The following is a 22,843-nucleotide window of genomic DNA, read 5'->3' on the forward strand; positions in this document are numbered from 1 at the left end:
TATTGTACTTTATTTGACTTTTTATGGTTAGTTTTTACATTGCTTGAACACAGTTCAGTTGGAAATCAGTGAGCTTTAATGCAGCTTTTTTCCCCAAAAATTGTTCAGAATAGATATCTAAACAATATCCAGAGCAGGCGTAGAGGAATATATCTATAGTTAACAGACCTTCGTGTGTGCAACAAAGCAATAATCCAAGGACGCACTTGAGACACCCTTCAAGACAGAAGGGGTTATACTCACTACATTACTAATCAGGGGATAAACGTCAGACCGAGGTTGCTTTCTGCTATATTGTTTCATCAGTATTAAAAAAGATTTCAAGGATTTCAAAGTGCCCTGCAGAGTTGTTAGCAGCAGACCAAGGCAGGTTGCCTCAAAGGAGGTAAAATGACAAAGAGAATTAGGAGTAGGAGAGGGTAGATGCGCAGGAAGTTGGGAGAGAGAAGCAGGAAAGTAAAGGTTATGGTTCAATAAAAGTATCTAGACACAACAAGAGGGTGATGGGGAATCCTAAACAAATGGTGCTCAATTAAATGTATATGCCTATAGAACTGAAGTCTTACAGTATCATTTAGAGTTTAAGAAAGATGGGAGCGCCACCATGAACTGGTGAGTTAGGATCCAATTGCTTTTGATTGATTATGTGCCTCAACTACATAAACTGCAAGTTTTCATGTAGATTTGTTATGCAAGCTAGGAAGGGATCAGCAGCATTGTGCAAGCAGAAGACCTTTTCATTAGGCAGATTTAGATGTTGAAATATTGACCAACTGGACAGGGGAAGATTAGTCATAACAGGAAATGTTTAATGACATAAGGAAATGTTGGCGAGGGATAATGTTGTTGCTTCTTAAGAGACCCACCACTTTACGATGACCTCTTTCACTGTTTTTCTATATATCCTGCAAAACACACTTTATTGTCTCCCAGAAGATGATTTCAGAAGTGTTGAGTTGACAGCTTTAACACTTCTTTGTAACAGAAAGAACCTCACTTCCGTATATCTCAGAACTTGTCAGTCACTCTGGAAATATACTGTTCATAGGGTGGAAATACTGGACTGTTCACATCAGGGTGCTTTGAAGGAACTGATTGGAGGGGTGATAGCTAAGATAAACTTAGAAAAAGTGATAAACTGACCTTGGAACTATGGACGAATAGGATTTTGAAGAGACCGATATTCATACCCAGGAGATGGCCATCCAAGCTTAACATCAGCCTATACAACAGAAATTGTACTAGACTTTGCACTATGCAAATTATAATAGACTCAGTTCAAACAACTTGGGGCCTCATTATGATGGCAGTCAGACTTTCGTTTGACTGCCATCATGTCAGTGACGGCACCACCCGACTAGATGTCGGCGGTCCCACCATGCTAATTACAATGCGACCGCCTTCAAGGCAGTCGCAAAGCGAATATTTTGTATTGCGGCCTGTGCTGCTGGCCACAGCACAGGCCGCATTACTAAAAATACACTTTTGCATATCTGTGCACTATGTGGCAGGCACCGCAGCGTTCATGTCTGAGGGACAGGAGGGAAGGGGGCCCGCAATGGGCCCCCAATGTCCATTTCCACCTGACTTTTCATGGCGGGTTAACCTCCATGAAACGGCCGGCAGAAAGGAAATTGTAATCCCTATGGCGGTACCTGCCACTGTTGGGAACACGATACCCTCCGACAGACCAACGGGCTCTTTGAGCCTTTCGGATCCGTGGCGGTCGGGCCCTCCGATCACCAGCCATCCACCCGCCATCCTAATGTAGCGGGCAAGATTCAGCATACGATGGCGGTGGGACCGCCACCGATGAGCTGTCGGAGGGGGTCCCACCATTATTGTAACCAGGCCCTTTATTTTGGCCCCCAGGGCCATAAACGTGAATACAGATAAAGAAACAAATAACGAATAAATAAAACAGCACTTTTTGACAAGAAGCAAAGACACAGTTCATAAAATAATTAATACAGTACAAAAACTGATTTTAACAACAATAAAAAAAGATCAGAGTTAAAACATAGCAGAATGTGCAAAAATGCAATGGTTTTACAGGAAAAAGCGCACACAATAAATACAGAAAAATAGTGCTAGGGAAACAGTACCAACACCATCATACTACTGGAGGCGGGGGGGACGCCTTCCTCCTAAGTACCCACATAGCACCCTGAAACTTGGCAGTAGCGATGGCAAGTACCAGGAGACTATCCACTCTAAGTATACGAAGGGCAATCAAATGTCTGCATATGCCTAGCAGCCTCCTTATAGGTGCTAACCAGGTTCTGCAAGGGGAACCATAATCTGGACGCGCAAAGAAAAAATGCAGTACACTCTATTCTGAAGAGTTACAGGCCAGGACAAACAGCATCTCCCCCACTGGCCCATTTTGAAGTGATCGCTCTCAGCACTAAGGTGTCCATTCGAAACTGAAAACGTAAAAACAATAAAAACAAAAAAAATATATTACAAAAAAAAAAAACTGAAAACATAACCTTTTTCCAGTGTGACAGACACTTTATCCCAGAACAGTTCATACTCACAATTGGAATGGAAATCAAAGAAATTCACTTGATAACTTAGTTCAAGCAGCTTTCCGGGATTTATCGGCCATTATGATTGCCCAGTAGTACTGTTTTACGGAGTCCTTGTAAGAGAAGTTAGTGGTGTCCAGGTGCTCCCACAGCTCAGGCAACCCAAGAGAGAAGAGCATCTGCTTAGTTCTCAAAAGACAGGGTACCTTACTAAAATTGTCATATTTCATTACATCCTGAATAGGAACAACATGGTGCACCAGTTCTGGAGTAGTCCATAGACACCTCTAATACAATAATGGATACAGTCTAATTTTGCCCACTAACCCTTTTGCCCCCAGGTCCATGAGGAGTGGATGCAGGGGAGGGCTAGGAGGGAGAAAGGCACGATTTCTCAGATAGTTATTTTCAGTATTAATTAGTTCCTCTCTATTTGAAAATTCCCACAATTCAGCCCCACAAAGGGCAGAGCCCAATGCCTTGGCCTCATAGATTTAGGGTGCAGGTCAAATGGGTTTGGTGTGTTAAGTACAATATTCCTTAAGTAATGCACCTGAAATCTGCTTGAGTTTTGTAGCCATTTTATTGACAGGAGATTCCCGGGTCATGCCTCCAGAGAACGTCATACCTAGGCAGGTTAAAGAGTCCCACCTCCCCAAGGGGAACATGCCCAACTCGACACCCCACGTTACGACAATGCTCCCTTTGCATGATTTATGTGGATTAAACAACATCAGTTTGGTTTTGGTGGTGTTGGTCTCCAAGCCGCGAGCAAGTCAAAACTTGTCAAAGTTGGTCAGAAGTTTTTTAAGTCCCATCATGGTCTTGGAGAGCAAAAAAGTGTTGGCTGCAAATAGGAGGATTGGGGTTTATACTTTGGCCAAACTTTACTACGCCTAAACTGAGAAAAATCCTAACTTTAAGACTTTCGGTATTCACAGGAGGCGTTTAGGAGTCCTAAAGTTAGGAGTCCTAACTTTACTACTCCTAAACTGAGAAAAAGCCTAACTTTAAGACTTTCGGTATTCACGGAAGGCATTTAGGAGTCCTAAAGTTAGGACTCCTAACTTCTGTGAATACCGAAATGAGTAAGTGCCTTTTGTGAATACCAAAATGGTAGTAAGTTTAAGATTTTGTCTTAAGTCAGTTCTGTGAATCGGGCCCTCTCAGAAGCAGAAGCATATTGTCAGGCATTTATGGAGTACCTTCATCTTTGGTGATTGTCAGAAGCAGCTGGTACACCGGCTCAGATTCTTCTGCACTGGTAATCAAAATTCTAGGATGGTGCAGTCCCTACTGGACTTTGATAAGTGTAGTCCTTCTGATCTCTGTAGTCCAATGCTGGAGTCCTTGCCAGGGCAGGCTGAATCACAGATGAAACCCCAATGGGTCCTGCAACTCTTAGCAGTTGCAGCCCCAGGCGGACTGGTCAGGAATTTAGCTGGTGCAGCCCTGCACAAGAATGTCACAAATTTGGTAGCTGCAGCCCCACAAAGGCTAATAAGGATTGCCAGGTGCAGCCCTGCACGAATAGCAACACACAATAACAGCCTCTACCATGTCTCAGTAATAATGGCATCACTTAGGTTTGGTTCCCCCTGCATCTCTTGGGGAGGGGGGGGGTTGGAGAGGTCTAACACCCCAGTCTTCCGGGTTCATTATCCAAAGCTCTCTGGGTGCACCATAGCCTATGCGGACACGGTGCACTTCACTCCTTCATTGACAGTCTCTCCACTGCAGGGTAAGTAGGCTTCTTCCAGCAGATGGGCACTTAGGCCAACAGTACTGGTACATCTCATCTCCAAGCAGAGATCCAGACTTCGGCTGATATTTCCTCAGCTCTGGAGGACACTTTTGAATGTAGGTCTTCTCCCTCCAGCTACAGGCATGTGAGCAGTCCTTTTCCCATGCCTTGAGGGACAATAGTCACCCTGTATCTTATGTGAGGCCAGGGCAGAGGTATCAAAAATGGATCCAACTGGCAGTCATTGATCTGGCTTCCTCACAAGCACCATGTGTGTAGCACGCAGGCTAGACACATCAGCACACTAAATATGGACTCAGGACTTGAGGGCAAAGGACTGAGCATGAGCATGAAAGCAAAACTTTATATGAGTGGGCAAGTTTTCTTTGAGGCAGCACCAGTGCCACCTGCTGTGAGATGCATCTCTTTACACACAAAGGCTGTGCTTGGATTGCAGCCCGAGAAGGACACTTGAAAGAGATCCACCCCAAAGCGGTTCAGAAGATTAAGGCCATGAATCCACATACCCTGACTAGAATGTGTGTGTCAACTGGGATCCAAAACCATCCCACTGTCTTCCTGTTTCAAATTCTTCATGAACAAGGAAGGGAGTGTTATGCAGGGTATTAGAAGAACTGCCATGTAAAATAGGCTGGTGTCTGCCTGACAGACAATCTCCCACAGTTGAAGTCTGTGCTTCCTGTATGAGGGGCTCATGGTCTGCCCTGTCTGCCTAGTGCCTAGTGCCTAGATGCCTTCTTGCCAGCTGAGAAATGGAAGGAGTATGTCTGGCACTGCAGGAAGAGAGAATGTCGAGGTGGAGAAACACAGTGCATTTCTTGCCTGAGAAACACCCAGAGAAAATGAACTGCCTGTGAGCAAAGTAATGGGTGTGCCGTGCTGCAGAGGATCCCCAGGTCTTTTTGCAGTTCCCGGTGAGAACTGCAACTTCCACCTCTACGTGCCTCTGTACTACTGTCTGAGGCTGGCTGCATTGATGCCACGTGTATTCATTAGAGTGGGAATGCATATACCTTGGTGTTGGACCAGTTTAGGGCTGCCTTGCTGTTTGGCCTGGCTGTGGTTACAAATGACTTGACCTCCTCATAGGCCCCTGGTAGAGGCCCCAACTGCCTCAATGTATTCACCTGCAACTGTTGAGAGAAGCACTGCGATATTGATGCCTTGGCCTGACGATTGATATCAGATCAGCCAGGGCGGCCACGTTCAGTCCAGACAAATACAAGGCCTGACCTCCTATGCAACACTTTTGAACTGCACAAAATATGACTATGAGTTTCCTTCTGCGGTGGGACTGGGCCGCAGAGTTTGTGCTAGAATACAGCGAGGAGTGTGGTGGCTCAGGGGGAGTAAACAGACAGCCTGAAGGTGCTCACCTTACAAATATAAGTAATGTAATTAAGTGAGCTAGAGTGGATCGTGTTGAGAGGTTAGTGCATGTAGCTATTATCAACAGGTGGGGAGGATTGTGAGTGATACTTCAGAAAACACAGATATAGAGTTTTCTTTTAGGAAGTCTGAAGACAGGAGTGCGTTCCTATTGCCCTTTGCCCTTTAACAAATCCTCTATACATTTGTCATTTTTTTTTGTTTTTCTTTTTAGTATTGTTTTTTTTTAGTTTTGTCATTTTTGCTTGTAATGAATTGCCATTTTTACACTCTGTAGGTAGCAGATGTTCCAATTATCAAACTCAATTGTACTCGAAGAGATGTGTTGTATTGGATCTGTGTGTTGCACCTGATGGTGCACTGAAATACAATGGGAATGGAAGTTATTAATGGGACTAAATTGTCAGTTGGTGGATCTTGTAGACAGAATATTTATCTTCTGTTGTACTGTTGAATTACTGCTTGCTGGATGATTTTCACTTTAAATCTAGCTATGCACTTTGCACTGTTGTAGCAACCATGCATTTAAAAATTGTTGCCACCCTACAAGTCTCAAAGACCCACCTGTTTGGGAGTCTGTGACAGACAGAAATTGCCCTATACTAGATTACATCAATCAGTATTTGCTTGTATCAAGGTCACTTAGAGCCCAGGTCACTTAGAGCACTCATTGATTCAGACATCTGGAATTGCAACAGATGGAATAGCCAGACAGTACCCATTCTCCATTTACACAGTGGTATACCTTTCATTCCGTGGGGTCCTGCTTCTCCCTTGTTTCCAGGGGCTCCAGGAAATCCAGGACATCCTTGCAGAATGGCCAGCTTGTCCTGTGTACCCAGACCAACAATCTTTACCTCTAAAAAAAGAAACAAATATTAGTGTAAGATAGACTGCTTGTCCATTTTGATAATTAGTGAGAGCTGTCAATAACATAGGGATGATTCTGTCAGCCTTTCCATAGGAACATTGGAAGATACTTTATGACACCGAATTTTAGCTTTAAAGATATCCCAGAATAAGGATGAGGAAGTGATAGCATGGCTAATTGTATAAAAATCTATGTCTCCTTCTTTGAAAACAGCTAAGAATGCAGTATCTTTAAAAACACATACCACTAAAATAGCCAATGCTGGGAATGTGGGGCAACAGAGAGAGTTTAAACAAAGGGGTCAATGTGGCTGGTTGAGAACCATTACAGTGTGTATTGGAATATATGATCATTTGGATGCAATCAATAAGGCATTAATCTAGAATAGGTTTTGCGTAGGAATGATTAGTAGGTGTGATGGTGCATTGGAGGGTGGTTCCAATTTACATCCAATAGATCTTTCTGGTTGACTGACAGGTAAGCGGAGCTAGCATTCATCAAATCACACATTTAAACAGAGTGACCCATTTGATCAAACAATAAGGACTAGGAATCTGAAATCAAAATGAAGGTGGATTTATTAAACATGAAGTATCAAACCAGCAAGTAAACAAAACAGAAAAGTATTATGAAAATAAAGTATTACAGCAAGAACATTAAGGCTCAGATATGGATTCAGGCTTGTCAACAGCAGACCAATATAGATTCCAGTCAGAATAATCAAAGTACAGAAGAATAAGATTTGAAGGTCCTCTGAGAAACTCCTTTCCTTCTCTAGAAACATGCATAATTCTAAAGTAATTAACCTAAATTAGAATCTACATATGATGGGTCATTAGAGAAGGGTCAGTTAGGAATTAAGATTTGCAGGAAGGTGTCAGCTCACCAAAAGATTCAGTAGAAATATTTTAAGAAAGATCACGTGCTGAGCATGTAGCTTTACACGCATGGGGCAAGCAGAGAGGTCTGTACTTCTCAAAGTCCAAAGGGATCTGTTCTAAACTCTAACAGCATATACGTTAGTTAAAGCATTGGGATACACTCATATTGAACAACCATCACTCCACCTTTCTGTTGACCAAGGGTGGTGTGCTTCATGTCAAACTAGCAACATCGACTGACTTTCCCATCTCACGAAACCTGGACTCTCACACGGCCTTGGGCACCTTAATTGTTGCTATTGTACAATGAATGAACAGCTTCTTCTACATGTTAGTTTTCCACAATTGTGCCAGGATTTTCTTCCCAGGCCTCTCCATCTCTAGTACAACAATACTCCTTTCTCTTACTAATGAAGCCTTGGAACTGCACCTGCAGAGGAGAGAACATGCAATGCAAGTAGAAAATACATTTCGAAGTAATTCAGGCCTACTTTAGTCAAGTTAACACATGTGCTTTTTTGTGTACTCTGATTACACAATGAATGTGACCATACTACTTCAAAACAACTGTTAAATAAAATAACTAAAATTCTCTTTAATTACCTCCTTTCCTAGACTCAGCCGTGGCTTTGCAATGCTCTCAATCACAGCACCTTCAGGAGTTCAGGAGCATGAGCCATACCTTTCACAGGTGTCTCAGAAGTTCTACTGTGAGCTTTCTTAGGAAGTATTATCAGTCATGTGACCAATCCCAGGTGCATCAGATGGGCTATGGTGAGCAAAGTGGGTGATTGTGTGTGTACTGTCACGTACTGTAGCTACTGAGAGGCAACAAACACATGTACCCTGCTCTACTGAACACTGTCTCTTAGTGGTTTATTTGATAAAATTTGTGCTTGGCATTGAGGGAGAATGTTACTAACACTCCTATAAGAGGAGCGTAGAATTTGTGGGAAGGAGGATTAGTACCCCCTCTTACTCCCCCCATCAACTTCTAAGAAGGGTGGTTGTAAAATGGCACATTTAAAAAATCTCTTGAAGCAGCAGAATCTGTTGAAACTATTTAGAACACCATGAGTAAAATGAGCACATGCCTGCTTCCAGCCTGCATACTAGGCACCCAACCTCCTGTGTGGTCCTTATCAATCCTGATGCTGCAGAAACCTAACCAGCCATCCCATTCTTACAACTCACCTCCACCTTTTGGTATAGACCAAAAGTAGACATGCTAGTGTACGATAGTGTTCCTTTGTTTAAATGCGATCTACAGCACTCTTTAGTCTGTTTCTAAGTCCCCATAAAGGTGTCAGATATGTAAAGTGAGGCTCTTAGAGTTAATGTTTGCCAGATGTCAGCGCTTTGGTGCTATATAGGCTCAATCGTAGGCTGAGAGTTGGGCTGAGGTGAGGTGGGCTATGATGGGCTCGCGTTTGGTTTCGGGGTAGGACGGGACTGTGTATAGACAAGTGCTGCTTTGTGTTTTGGCTTTTTTACTGGCTGCGCTTGAAATGAACTTGGGCTGGGCTGGACAGGCTCTGGCACTGGCTCTCGGTTGTGCCGAAATGTGAGTGGGAAGAGCTATGCTGGTGGCCAGTGGTAGGCAGTAGGTAGGTTTGATCCTCCTACGCTTTATTGCTTTTATTGTATTGCCTGTATTTTCATTGTTGTGTCTGTGACTGCTGTTGTCTGTCTTCCTCCACTGCCTGTACGTGGTCCGTTCCCCTTTTTCTTCCCTCTGTTCCCCTCGCTGTCCCCGTGCTCTCTCTGCCCGGCCTTTCCTTCTGTACCCCTCGCTGTCCCCGTGTCCCTCCCCGGGTTTCTCTTCTGTTCCCCTAGCTGCCCCTGTGCCTCTCTGCCCGTTCAGCCTTCTGTTCTTAGCTGCCCCTGTATTTATGTATTCTGTATTTTGCCTCAGTGCCACTCGTTTTTCCGGTATTTCTGTGCCCTTTTTGCCTTCTGTGCCACTCAATTTTCCCTCGTTTTTGTGCCCATTTTGCCTTCTGTTCCACTTGTTTTTTTGTGCCCATCTGCCTTCTATGTCACTCGTTTTTCCCTTGTTTTTGTGCCTCTTTTGCCCTCTGTTCCACTCGTTTTTGTGCGCTTCTGCCCTCTGTGCCACTTGTTTTTTTGTGCCCTTCTGCCGTCTGTGTCACTCGTTTTCCCTCGTTTTAGTGCCTCTTTTGCCTTTTGTTCCACTCGTTTTTTGTGCTCTTCTACTCTCTGTTCCACTCGTTTTTTGTGCCCTTCTGCCCCCTGTGCCACTCGTTTTTCCCTCGTTTTTTGTGCCCCTTTTGCCTTCTATTCCACTCGTTTTTAGTGCCCTTCTGCCCTCTGTTCCACTCGTTTTTTGGTGCCCTTCTGCCCTCTGTGCCACTCATTTTCCCTTGTTTTTTCTGCCCTTCTGCCTTCTGTTCCAGTCGTTTTTTGTGCCCTTCTGCCCTCTGTTCCACTCGTTTTTCTGTGCCCTTCTGCCCTCTGTGCCACTTGTTTTTTCCCTCATTTTTGTGCCCCTTTTGCCTTTTGTTCCATTTGTTTTTTGTGCCCCTCTGCCCTCTGTGCCACTTGTTTTTCTCACGTTTCTGTGCCCCTTTTTCCTTCTGTCACCTTCGCTCTCCCTCACCGCCCTCGCTGCTGCATCCCATGCGGTCCCACCCCCCTGACTGCCCACTGCCCATCGCTGCCCCTGCCTCCCGCCTCCCAGCTGCTCCTCCCTCCTACCTCCCCATATATGCCAGCCGCTGCATGGCCGCGCCGCTTGCACACTGAAGGCTAGCCCATCTGCGCCTGGACCGCGCCCAGCGCCAGAACCCCTGGCCCCCGCCACAACAACCGCCGCCACTACGACGCCAGCACTATGCATGCTCTCAACTCCGGACAGAGCCACACCTGCTTCAAGGCCGCCCCGAAATGCACACACGGCCCCTTCACCTGCCAGAACTGCAGGTACACCAGCCTCAGAGCCGACGAACCACCCGCCAAGAAAGACACCAACCACCTCCGATGCATACTACTGGAACACCCGCTACGCACACAAGCATGCCGTCGAGCCCTGGGACCTGCTCGACACAACATCCCCGGACGTCGCCTTCCTGACAGAGACCTGGTTTAACGACTCCTCCGCACCCGATATCGCCATAGCCATCCCATATAGCCACAAGATCACCCACAGAGACCGCACCAACGGAGTCGGAGGAGGAATCGCCATCGTCCACAAGAACAGCATCAGGGTCTCAACTAGCACCGACGGCGCGCTCAGCACTGCCGAACACATGCATTTCCAGATCCACACAGACCCTAACTCCACCCTGAGAGGCACCTTTGTCTACCGAGCCCCCGGAACCCGCTCCCAGTTCAGCTACTCCATCGCCGACTTGATCAGCACGCACGCCCTGACCTCCACAGACTACATCCTCCTCGGAGACCTGAACTTTCACCTTGAGAACAACAACGACAACAACTCCACAACCCTGATCGACAACCTCGCCAACCTCGGACTGAAGCAACTCGTCACAATGCCCACCCACTCCGCTGGCCACACGCTCGACCCCGTCTTCTCCTCAAGCCTGCACGTCTCCGTCAGCCACACCGCCAAACTCCTCTGGACCGACCACCGCTGCATCCACTTTGCCTTCCAGAAACCACCACACACCACCGTACCCAACAGACCCCCCGCCGCTGCTGGAGCAAAATCACCGAAGACCAACTACACGCAAACATCGCTCTCAGTCCACCCACTGAACCCTCCTAGAACGCTGCCCACAGCCTCAGACGCTGGATCGAGGACTGCCCCAACACCCTCGCCCCGCTGAAGAAACCCCCCCCCACAGAGACACCAGCAAGAGGGCCAGCTGGTTCACCCCAGAACTCCTAGCCTCCAAGCAAGCCTGCCGGAAACTAGAGAAGAAATGCCACAGTGAACAAACTCCGGATAGCCACGCAGTACACAAGGACACTATCCGCAACCACCACCACCTAATCAGGGCGGCCAAGAAGACCTCCTTTAAAGACCGCCTTGACAACAACACACACAATAGCAAGGAGCTCTTCAACATTGTGAAGGAACTCTCCAACCCCAGCTCCAACACCAACGACATCCCACTGTCGCAAGCCCTGTGCGACTCCCTCGCCACCTTCTTCCACCGAAAGATAGCAGACATCATCGACAGATTCAACACCCCGACAGCCCCAATAGACAGCAATACAACAGACCCTCCGCACACCATCGACCACGATCCCCTGCTAGCCTAGGCCAGCGTGAGCATCGATGATACCATCAAAACCATGCGCACAATCCACTCCGGCTCTCTGTCAGACCCATTCCCGCACCATGTCTTCAACAGAGCAAGCAGCTCCATCACAACCCACCTGCGCAACGTCATCAATCTCTCCCTCAAGACCATGACCTTCCCAGAGATCTGGAAACACGCCGAGATCAACGCCCTACTCAAAAAACCTAAGGCAAGCCCAAGAGACCTCAATAACTTCCGACCCATCTCTCTGCTCCCCTTCCCGGCCAAGGTCATTGAGAAAACCGTCAACAGACAGCTAACCCGATACCTTGAAGAAAACAGAATCATGCACCCTTCCCAGTCAGGGTTCGGCAGCAACCACAGCACGAGACTGCCCTCATCGCCGCCACCGACGACATCAGGACCCTGCTGGACAATGGTGAGACCGCAGCACTCATCCTCCTAGACCTCTCTGCCGCCTTCGACACGGTCTGCCACCGCACCCTACGCGCACGCCTCCACGGCGTAGGAATCTGAAACAAGGCTCTGGATTGGACCACCTCCTTCCTTTCCAGCAGAACCCAGAGCGTCCGCCTCCCCCCATTTCGTTCCAAAGTCTCCGAGATCATCTGCGGCGTACCCCAGGGATCCTCCCTCAGCCCGACGCTGTTCAACATTTACATGGCCCCGCTCGCACATGTAGCCCGACAGCACGACCTCAACATAATCTCCTACGCCGACGACACTCAGCTGATCCTCTCCCTCACCATCACCGCCAAAGCCAACCTCCACAAAGGAATGAAGGCCGTCGCCGACTGGATGAAGACCAGCCGTCTGAGGCTGAACTCGGACAAGACGGAGGTCCTCATCCTCGGCTCCAACCCTTCAGCCTAGGACGACTCCTGGTGGCCGACGGCACTGGGGGCAGCCCCGACACCCAACGACCACGCACGCAACCTGGGAATCATCCTCGAATCAATGCTCTCAATGACCAAACAAGTCAACGAAGTCTCCTCCTCCTGCTTCAACACCCTCCGCATGCTCCGCAAGATCTACAGGTGGATCCCGACAGATACAAGAAAGACAGTCACCCAAGCCCCCGTCAGCAGCAGACTCAACTACGGAAACGCCCTCTACGCGGGAGTCCCGACCAAGCTCATCAAACGACTACAACGCACCCAAAACGCCTCGGCACGACTGATCCTCAATGTACCACGCCACGCCCACATCACCCTCCACCTGAGAAACCTGCACTGGTTCCCCGTCAACTAGAGGATATCCTTCAATCTCCACGCACAAGGCACTCCACAGCACCGGCCCAGCCTACCTCACAGACGGCTCTCCTTCTACATCCCCAACCCCGAGCTATGCTCCGCCGACCTCTCACTCGCCACCGTCCCGCGCATCCGAAGAACAACCACCAGTGGAAGATCCTTCTTCTACCTCGCCGCCAAGACATGGAACACCCTCCCACTGAGCCTACGACAGAGCCAAGACCTGCTGACCTTCAGGAGGATACTCAAGACCTGGCTGTTTGATCAGTAGCGCCCCCACCGCCAGCGCCATGAGACCCTCGCGTGTTTATAGTGCGCTTTACAAATGATTGATTGATTGATTGATTGAATTACAAACCATGTTCAAATTGTGGCAATGTTTGTTAAAGCAAAATAAAACAAGAAATTTGTTAAAATACTTGAGCAGGATCAGTGACTGCCTGGAGACTTGCACATTACCATCTAAATATATGTTCCTTGCCAACCTTCCTTACTTTTAAGGACTGGAGACCTCTTGACAAACATTAAAAAATTAATTAGCTTCCAGCCAGAGTATTTTTAAATGATCTATTCCCCATTGCAGGGAACACCTAGTCATTCATGCACTTGTGACGCATAAATGGGAATCCCTCTGGTGGGTCCACCTGTTATTTTGTCACTCCGATTGGCCTATTGCTCCTCTAGATGCTACTGTTCAATGTTGAGAAGGTTGTGGGGGAGTTGCAGTTTCCTTTGCAAGCTGCCTTTTAAAGCTGCGAGTGCAAGCTTCCAATGCAATCCCCCAGAGTTAGTTAGAGGTAGTTCTGTCTGCATCAGTGCAGTTGAGGGTGTTCATGGCCATTGATATGGGCGTTGCTTTCTGTAACTGGAAGTTGGGTTTGCTGTCTGAGGAGCAGATCAGACTGACTACAGGCACTGGTGATGAGTGAGTGTGCTGTCCTAGGGTGATTTCTGATGTTGAACACATGCATGTTTTGTCTTCCCACAAGTGTAGCTTTAAGTCAGTGGTGACGTGGCAGTGGTGCTACTGTCTCGGCTTCCAGCCCCCCTCCCAAACACTTCTCCCAAAATGGGTAGCTAATCTCAAAGGGCTACACCTATGGGGGAGCTGGTTCCACCTACCTTTGCACACCAACGTCAGCCTATTATAACAAGGAAAAGACTTCTGCCCTGGGTCTTAAAAAGAGAACATCTTCTTTTCTGCCTTCTGACTGACTGGGGAAATGATATAAATGTGGCAAAGGAAAGGTATGCGTCTAAAGATCACGTACTGATGGCTCTGTATCTTGTGCAGGACAACTTGACTCTTTCTCATGGGGAGATGCCTCGGACAACTGGAGAAAATACGCAGGACAAACATGAGACACTGCCAGCCTACACTCTGCTTGGCTACAGATCTATGCGGAATATGATGCAGCTGACATGGGAGCATCCTGAAATGTTGGTGATTCCTACATTTATGGTTCATTTGTGTTCTATGAGGAGAAAGTATCCCGTTTTTAGGATGTGGTGTCTGGGGGGATTCCATTCTTGCGAGCCTGGCAGGTGAAACGTCTATGGTCACTGGGGACATAACCCCAGGGATAAGGTAGAAAGAAAGATGAGAACCTCTCTTGAGAAGACTTATGCAAGGTGAATCTTTCTCTGAGAAGTAGGACTTTCATATGAGGGCGTGCATGCAGGAAGCTCAGACTTCTAATTCGGAGGCGACCATGAGCAACAGGCACAGTGCTTGAAGAATTTTGGGCCTTATAGGATTAGAACTGCTGCTTTAACTGCATTCTGGTGTGCTGGTACTAAGCAGCATTAAGTTCATAATTGGGTTACCGTTCAGTTGCGGTGTCTGTCTAAAGCGGTTAATTCCTTGTCTTGCCACCCCCAGACTTTGCATTTTGTGTTTAAAGGTGATCATAAGGGGTTAGTTACTATGAAGACTCTGTGGGTGGCCTTTCAAGTTGTTCCTCAGCCTTCAAGTGACATGGAAGTGTTGGGCTATTTGACCTACTGCTTGCTTAGGTGGGTTATTTTGAAACCTTGTTAAGTTCTGTTTCTTGCTTTGGACTTCCTTTTCATTTTGTGGATACCAGAGAAGTACTCCCTTTGTGCCTCTTTCTGACATGACTCTTGATCTTCGCACCAGCACAAATCTTTTCTATTCACTGGCACTTCTCTGCTTTGGATTGGCAATCTGGTACTTTTGGTCTGTTTGGATCACTTTACCCTATTCACTTGTCCAGACATTTAGCCTTAGGATCTGACTCCTTTTCATCTTAGTCATAATGTGGTTGTTCCTGGAGTTCACCATTATGAACTCCAGGAATAACCACATTATGGCCAAGGTGAAAAGGAGTCAGATCCTAGGGCTAAAAGCGGTGAAGTGCTTAGATTGTAGGATTTGAATGATGCAAATGGCCCTGGAATGTCTAGCCCACTGGGGCTGTATCCAGACAGAGTAAGGCCATTTTTGTCAATTTTGGGACTTCTCTTTAATGTCTTAATCCCAGAAAACCTTCGATTAGTAGGCACGTGCCATCACTGATTGTCAAAGCAATTGGAGTTCTGCTCATTTGTGCAGGGCAGATAAACCTGAGCAGTGCAGCTTCTTAGGCTCAGGCAGGGATTCATTTGACAGACGTTGGCTTGAACATTTCATTTTTTCATTACCATTTGAGTGTGTGGGATGGAAGGCAGACCTTTTAATCTCTTTGGTGCTAGGGTCTTCTTAGGTCTGATTGCAACTCGCCCGTTCAATAAAGTGTACAGAAGTCTTACACTTCTTCTTTTGTTTTCTTTGTGTTTAATGTCATAAAAAAAATTGGCGGTGACTTTGGCATGTGCTCAACAATACCGAAGGCAATGAGGAAGATAAACAAAGTTCAGAGTTTCCCTTTTCCTCACCTTTCTTCATTGATGACCAACGCTGTGGGAACTAAACCATGTGACTTCTGCTTCATATGTAAAAAGGTGCAGACATGGGAGGGATTGCCTTATATATACCTCACAACTGCATGACAGCGTGGGGATTGATTGCAAAGCAGCTATAGAGAGGGAACAAGCATTAGCAAAGCCAACAGGTCTGACATGCATTTTTCAGTTATTCGGTAGATCTATTCTCTTTGCCAATGGGTTTGCGCTGGTGGTTGTGTTACAATTGGTTCTGAAGCATTACATTTTATGTATGTGGACAGCAAGCAGACTGCAAAATGCTAACTTGAATACAATCTGATAATACATCTGGGCTTAGCACTAAATCCGATAACGGTAATAATGGCGAGGCATGAAGTGGCTCAACCATACAACATCAAAGTAATTCCATACAATGATGTACATGGTACACGTGAACAGTGGAACATCTAGGGACATGAGCAATTTAGTGCAAAGCAAGAGGTGAAACAGTCACCATTTCTGCATGCACCCAAAAGTAATGCTGTACCAAAATACATGAATAGTGTAACACCTGGGTGCAACAGCAATGTAATCATCAGCAATCCACATCAACTATGCTGGTTCATCCATGCAACATCAAAACAGGAACATATAGGGATTTAATGTGCAGATGCACAGTAGAAAACCTGAAGAAATTACAATTTAACATGCTACTACACAATTTAACCATGTAGTAGCTGAACATGCTTCAGCAACATAGGAATATATTAGGTAATTTTACACCAGGAACAATACCTAGAATTGAGTCTTTTTTTTGCAGATTTGTGGTTACTTTACTATTTTGCGCCTTTAACATGAGGAAAGTCCTATTGCTCATACTATAGTTTATGGCTCAAGCACCACTTATTTTTGTCATTTCATAGTGCACTGTAATAGGGCATGGTATGTCCGTGTGCAATTCAGACCTGGGGACCTTACAACTGTTACACGCTTCCCTGGGACATCCTTTTGAGCATTGCAGGATGACAGGGTGCTGATCTTCACCCATGTTTATTTCCTCGATCTTCTGAAAGCCAAACACAGAGACAAGGGCTTCCTCCATGGAGCTCATAAATAATGAATTACTGACTGTGTCACGAAGAAGCAATGTAAAACCTAATGCATTGTGTTCAATGTCCTAACCTCATCATCGAACCACATCTTTACAAAATGCATTTGCTTTGTCTTCAACTTCATACCGGACTACCTTCCCTATGATCCTTGAAAAAATGCTGATTAAAAGGACAAAACTGGTTCTAGCTTTAGAATTTGAATGTCTTATGTGTACATTGCAGTGATGCGTACTACCGTTTACTGCAAATACATTCATTGTATTCTGATTACTCACCAGATCAATTGCTAAACGTGGTCTTTGGGTTAGAAGCAATCCTGCACTATATACAAAATACTTACAATTATCATGTGCTGTCCCTTTTCTATATTTTATGTGTCATGTTTGGAAGGAGTGTGCAGGTAAAGAGATTGCAGTACAGCATTTGCAGGATGTTGTGGGTTTGCTCTTCTCCCTCTATCGCCGGGGGGGGGGGGGGGGGGGGGGGGGTGATGTGCAGAAGACAACCTCTCTGGTTTACTGTAGTGGTCAGTGCCATACGTGATGCATTCTCCTTGTGTAGTGGTGCACACTGCTACCTATGTTGGATTTGTTCTGATGAGAGAAGCAAGCAGGGCTCAGGAGCTACTGTACAGCATGTGTATGGTGTCCATGCTGATTGCCTTTTTTTTGACAAGGCGGGGGCAGCTGACGGCAGGTATGTGCACGGCCACATCACTTCATGATTATGAACGTTGACAATACTTCTCAGCAGTAGACAGTGCTTTAAATCGGCCGGTACTGTCCGGTACGGAGTACCGGCACTTTTTTATTTTGAAAGGGAGAGTACCGGCACTTTTCAAGAGTGAGTACCGGCACTACTTAGAAACAAGCAGATACTATGGTTCATAGTACCGGCGCTTCTATTTTTCCATTTCAAGCACTGGCAGTAGACCTGTCCCCAATTCTATCAAGTTGCGTAACTTATGACAGGCGCAGGAGAGCTGGCTGATCACAATTCTTTGCGGTGCATCAAATGCAAGTACTGTAGGAAGACCTGAGTCCAGTTAGGTGTGAGCTCTACACAGTCCCTCGGTTTTTAAGCCACACACACCTCCCGGGAATTCTCACAAGCCCCTGCAGCACAGTACAGTTCTGGTTCCTGCTTTGGCGCAGGGTCTTGTGGGTTCCTGGTCTGTGGCTTGTGCTGTAAAATCATTCACGTGCTCAGGGTCACACAGGACGTGTGTCACAGTCAGCTCAGGGCCCGGAAGAATGTTGATATTGCCTGGCCTAAAGTTCACAAAAGACATGAAAGCATGATAGGAGTTTAGCGGGACTGGGTCATCAGCATCGACAGACCGTGAGGTGAATGACGCTGCAGGAAGCGCAGGAAGTGATAGGATATGAAGGACGTGGCACAAACAGGAAGCAGGCCGGGTTCCTTGAAAGGTGAGGCAGTACGTAAGGTGTCAAGGATCAGAGGACGGAAAGCAACAGATATTAGACCCTGCAACTTTAAATCCGCATCTAAGGCTTTTTTTTTTAATTCAAGCTATGTAACTTCCAATATGTGAACCACATACCTTGAGCGTGTTCATATTGTACTGTAATCTGGCTTCTCTACTTTTACAACTTTAATTTCCAGATATCTTTGATATCTGAAAAAATATATTTTATATTTCGCCTACATTTCCATCTCATTCCCTGATAACTGAGTCTTGAGGAATTACCTCGGTAATCGAACACAGAATTTCGATTTCCTTGTTGTTCCTCATTCTTCATGTGATCCCCAGGATTCATCTGGAATTCCCCTTAATTTCGTAATGCCAAAGTTAACAGGACTCCTGGTATTGTTAACTCTCGGGCTATGGGTTTAACACCTCCATATCCAGGAACTCAAGTCTGTGGGACCCCTCAAGGAGGAGCTGTGCGAGCTTCAGTGAGAATGTACATGGCAGAAGAAACCTCTGATGCAAGTGACAATGCAAGTCTGTGGGACCACTCAAGCAATGCAAGTAACAATACAAGTCTGTAGGACCACTCAAGCAATGCAAGTAACAATGCAAGTCTGTGGGACCACTCAAGCAATGCAAGTAACAATGCAAGTCTGTGGGACCACTCAAGCAATGCAAGCAACAGAGCAAGTCTGTGGACCACTCAAGCAATGACAGTAACAATGCAAGTTTGTGGGACCACTCAAGCAATGCAAGTAACAATGCAAGTCTGTGTGACCATTCAAGCAATGCAAATAGCAACGCACGTCTGTGGGACCACTCAAGCATTGCAAGTAACAATGCACGTCTGTGGGACCACTCAAGCAATGCAAGTCTATGGGGCCATTCAAGCAATGCAAGTAACAATGCAAGTCTATGGAACCACTCAAGCAATGCAAGTCTGTGGGACTATTCAAGCAATGCAAATAACAATGCAAGTTTGTGGGAAAACTCAAGCAATGCAAGTCTGTGGGGCCACTCAAGCAATGCAAGTAACAATACAAGTCTGTGGGACCACTCAAGCAATGCAAGTAACAAGGCAAGTCTGTGGGACCCCTCAAGCAATGCGAGTCTGTGCGACCCCTCAAGCAATGCAAGTAACAATGCAAGTCTGTGGGACCACTCAAGCAATGCAAGTAACAATGCAAGTCTGTGGGAAAACTCAAGCAATGCAAGTCTGTGGGGACACTCAAGCAATGCAAGTAACAATGCAAGTCTGTGGGACCATTCAAGCAATACAAGTCTGTGGGACCACTCACGCAATGCAAGTAACAATGCCAGTCTGTGGGGCCACTCAAGCAATGCAAGGCACAAGGCTAGTCTGTGGGACCACTGAAGCAATGCAAGTAACAAGGCAAGTCTGTGGGACCACTCAAGCAATGCAAGTAACAAGGCAAGTCTGTGGTACCACTCAAGCAATGTCAGTAACAATGCAAGTCTGTGGGACCTCTCAAGCAATGCAAGTAACAAGGCAAGTCTGTGGTACCACTCAAGCAATGTCAGTAACAATGAAAGTCTGTGGGACCTCTCAAGCAATGCAAGTAACAAGGCACGTCTGTGGGACCACTCAAGCAATGACAGTAACAATGCAAGTCTGTTGGACCTCTCAAGCAATGCAAGCAACAAGGCAAGTCTGTGGGACCACTCAAGCAATGCAAGTAACAAGGCAAGTCTGTGGGACCACTCAAGCAATGCAAGTAACAAGGCAAGTCTGTGGGACCTCTCAAGCAATGACAGTAACAATGCAAGTCAAAGAACCCTACATGTCTGTGGAGCAATGTGGGTAATGGTGCACTACTGTGAAGCTAAGGAAGTCTGCTTGCCTTTGGAAATTCATAGTGCAAGTCATAGTGCAAGTCTATGAGGCAATGAATGTCTTTGGTTCATACGTCTGAGAAGGAAAAGAAGAATTTTTCAGTGCACGTCTACAAGGCATTGACAAAACCCAGTACTTGCCGTTGAGGTGATGAAAGTCTTTGAGGCGCTGCAAGTCTCTGAGGAAAGGCATCTTTCAGCACAAATCTGTAGGACCATGGAAGTTGCAATGCATGTCCAAGAGGCAATACAAATATGTGCAACATTGGCCAATTCACACTGCCAGTTCATGACATTACGGTTGGAGGAAAGGGTAAAATAGTCTATGAGGATAGTGACAGGGAGTAATTGGCAAATCAACTCCTTGCAGCTATAGAAATCAAATTGTAAATAGAAGGGGCTTCCCATATTTGTGGGGCAATCCAAAATACAATGCAAGGCTGTTGGCGGATGCGAGTCTGTGTGGCACTGCCAGGTGGTGTAGCAATTCAAGTCTACGAGGCACTATAAGGAAATAGGCACAAGTAGTAAAGAAAGCCTGGGAGAAATGCAAGTCAGTAGGTGCATGTGTAGGAGTATGCTTACCGTGCAGCACTTTCCATAATGTGGAACAGTCTATATGGACTGATGCACCGTCAGGGCATCACAGATATCGCCTCTCCTGTAGGGAGATATTCTGATTCACACTGACGGTCAATGCCTTAAAGCAAGGAGGCCTTGGGTAGAGGCAGTCACATCCAGTCTGCCTGACCCAATGGACATTGAGAGGCAAAGATTATAGATACGTTTCCTGATTCCCAAACGTATCAATCCATCTCAAACGGCTGTTTCCTGTCCACAAGACAGAAGCATTTATTTGTCATACTGGGCAGTGAGGTTCACAAGACGAGACTTCGAGAAATCAGGGTGACTGGCAACTTTCAAGGGGGTCCGAGCTGGAAAACAGATCTGCTTCTGGCACAATAATCTCCTATCTTATCTCTGCAACAAGTTCAAATTATCACTATTATTAGTATTTGAATTCATAATGATTACGATAGAAATATTGAGAACACTATTAAAAAGTCGTACACATGAATTTGTCGATATTTGGCAAAATAATTGCATATTAAGTAAACAAAACAGTCTTGTTTACCTTCTTTTCTGATGTGCAGTGATTCATTGTTAGTGGTTTATTGTTGGTTTACTGAAATACATCGAAGTTTACTGAGTGACTGCCTCGAAGCGCCGGCCTGGGAGTCTTAATAGGAGAAAGGAGAGAGGAGGGAGCCGCAATGTGCCAACAGCCGAAGCTTTTACTGAGAGGTTTGTGCACAAGGGCCTAGAAACGGACGGGTCACGCAGCGCTCGGAGTCTAGCCCTGCACCCGCAGCAATTGTGGTGGTAAGGACATTGATGCAACACTTAGCATCAGGTAGAGGCATGCACGGATCTGGGCACATACAGGGCTCCTGCAAGTCAAGCTTAAGTGCATTTACAAAGAGTATCTAAGTGCTGGCTATCAAATCTTTCAGGATAGAGTTGTAAAGTAAGAAACGTTCATTGGTGCATACAATGATTTCACCTGGAATGCATAATTTGGGCAAGTTGGGAAGACAGAATTAACACAGACGGATCACTGTTCTCCAGCCTGGAACTTGGCCCTAGACTACAGCTCCTCCTTTATGACGATGATGATTATTACTATTACTGGTATTATTATTATTATCTACATCTTCTTTGTGGCACTCACCTGGGCAGGTGTCCTCAGCACTGCACAGCATCGCCCAGAAGCAGCAAAGGACTATCGGGAGGCCGAGAGTCTCCATTACCAGCAGAGTCTGGGAAGGTCTCATCAGAAATGCTCTCCTGTCTCTCACCAGCGGTACACGCTGGCCGAGATTATACCAAGGCATGCCTCCGCCCTCACTCCGCCTCTCTGAGCTCTCTCCCCAGGGCCCCTCCCCTGCTGCTCGCCCTCTCTGCTGTCTGGGCTGACATTTTTTGGCAAAGATTTACAGCTGATGTGTAATAGCCCCTCCCACGAAGGAAACTCTAGTTTGGAAACATCACCAAACCAGCACTGCCACATCCAAGGTCTTTTTTCTACTGAAAATGTGTTCTCTGTTTACTTGATGGGGATATGTGCATTGGACGAAGGTGAGGGACTGACTGGCACTGCATCACAGTTAGCTCATAACACTGGTGTTACACTACTCATACGTGCACTCAGCTTGAAATATAAGAGAACTGAGGAGGCGAAGTGATTCGCTCAGAATGTATGGCAGTAAACTTCATTTTTTTAAATTAAGGTCTATTTTCAGCTGCACACCTTCAATGTACGGAGATGGGGTTCTCTCATGGTATACAGGCTAGATGTGAACATTTAAGGCCTTCCTTATTACATACATACCCTCAATAAACCTGTCTACAAAGAGATTTAAATATGGTAAGCATGTTCACGTGCTCATTATTTCAAGGAAACATATTAGCCGTTGTTTAACGTCCAAAACAATTGTGGCAGTTTTTTTATTGTCTAAATCAATGCGAAAATATCATCAAAGAACATATAAATGTACACAATAGACCGCTGTATTCAATGTCATAAAGGCTTATCAAACTCCCCATACGAACAAA

At 46.1% G+C, this 22,843-nt stretch overlaps 1 protein-coding gene across 2 annotated transcripts in view; it reads right to left on the reverse strand.

Annotated features, from left to right (window-relative positions):
• LOC144754337 (ficolin-2-like) overlaps positions 1–22,076 on the reverse strand; it is a 308,191-nt gene extending 286,115 nt beyond the window's left edge. The window contains exons 1-2 of one of the 2 annotated variants that reach the window (XM_078642027.1): positions 21,960–22,076; positions 6,431–6,544 (exon numbers count right to left, since the gene is read on the reverse strand). In XM_078642027.1, the coding sequence (XP_078498153.1) occupies positions 6,431–6,544; positions 21,960–22,062 (217 nt within the window). In that variant the 5' untranslated portion in view covers positions 22,063–22,076. The remainder of the gene's footprint in view (positions 1–6,430; positions 6,545–21,959) is intronic. The other variant, XM_078642026.1, reaches the window with a different exon arrangement.
• Between the last annotated feature and the right edge of the window lie 767 nt (positions 22,077–22,843).

The sequence above is a fragment of the Lissotriton helveticus genome, chromosome 5_1 (genome assembly GCF_964261635.1).
Source record: "Lissotriton helveticus chromosome 5_1, aLisHel1.1, whole genome shotgun sequence".
Classification (NCBI taxonomy): Eukaryota; Metazoa; Chordata; class Amphibia; order Caudata; family Salamandridae; genus Lissotriton; species Lissotriton helveticus.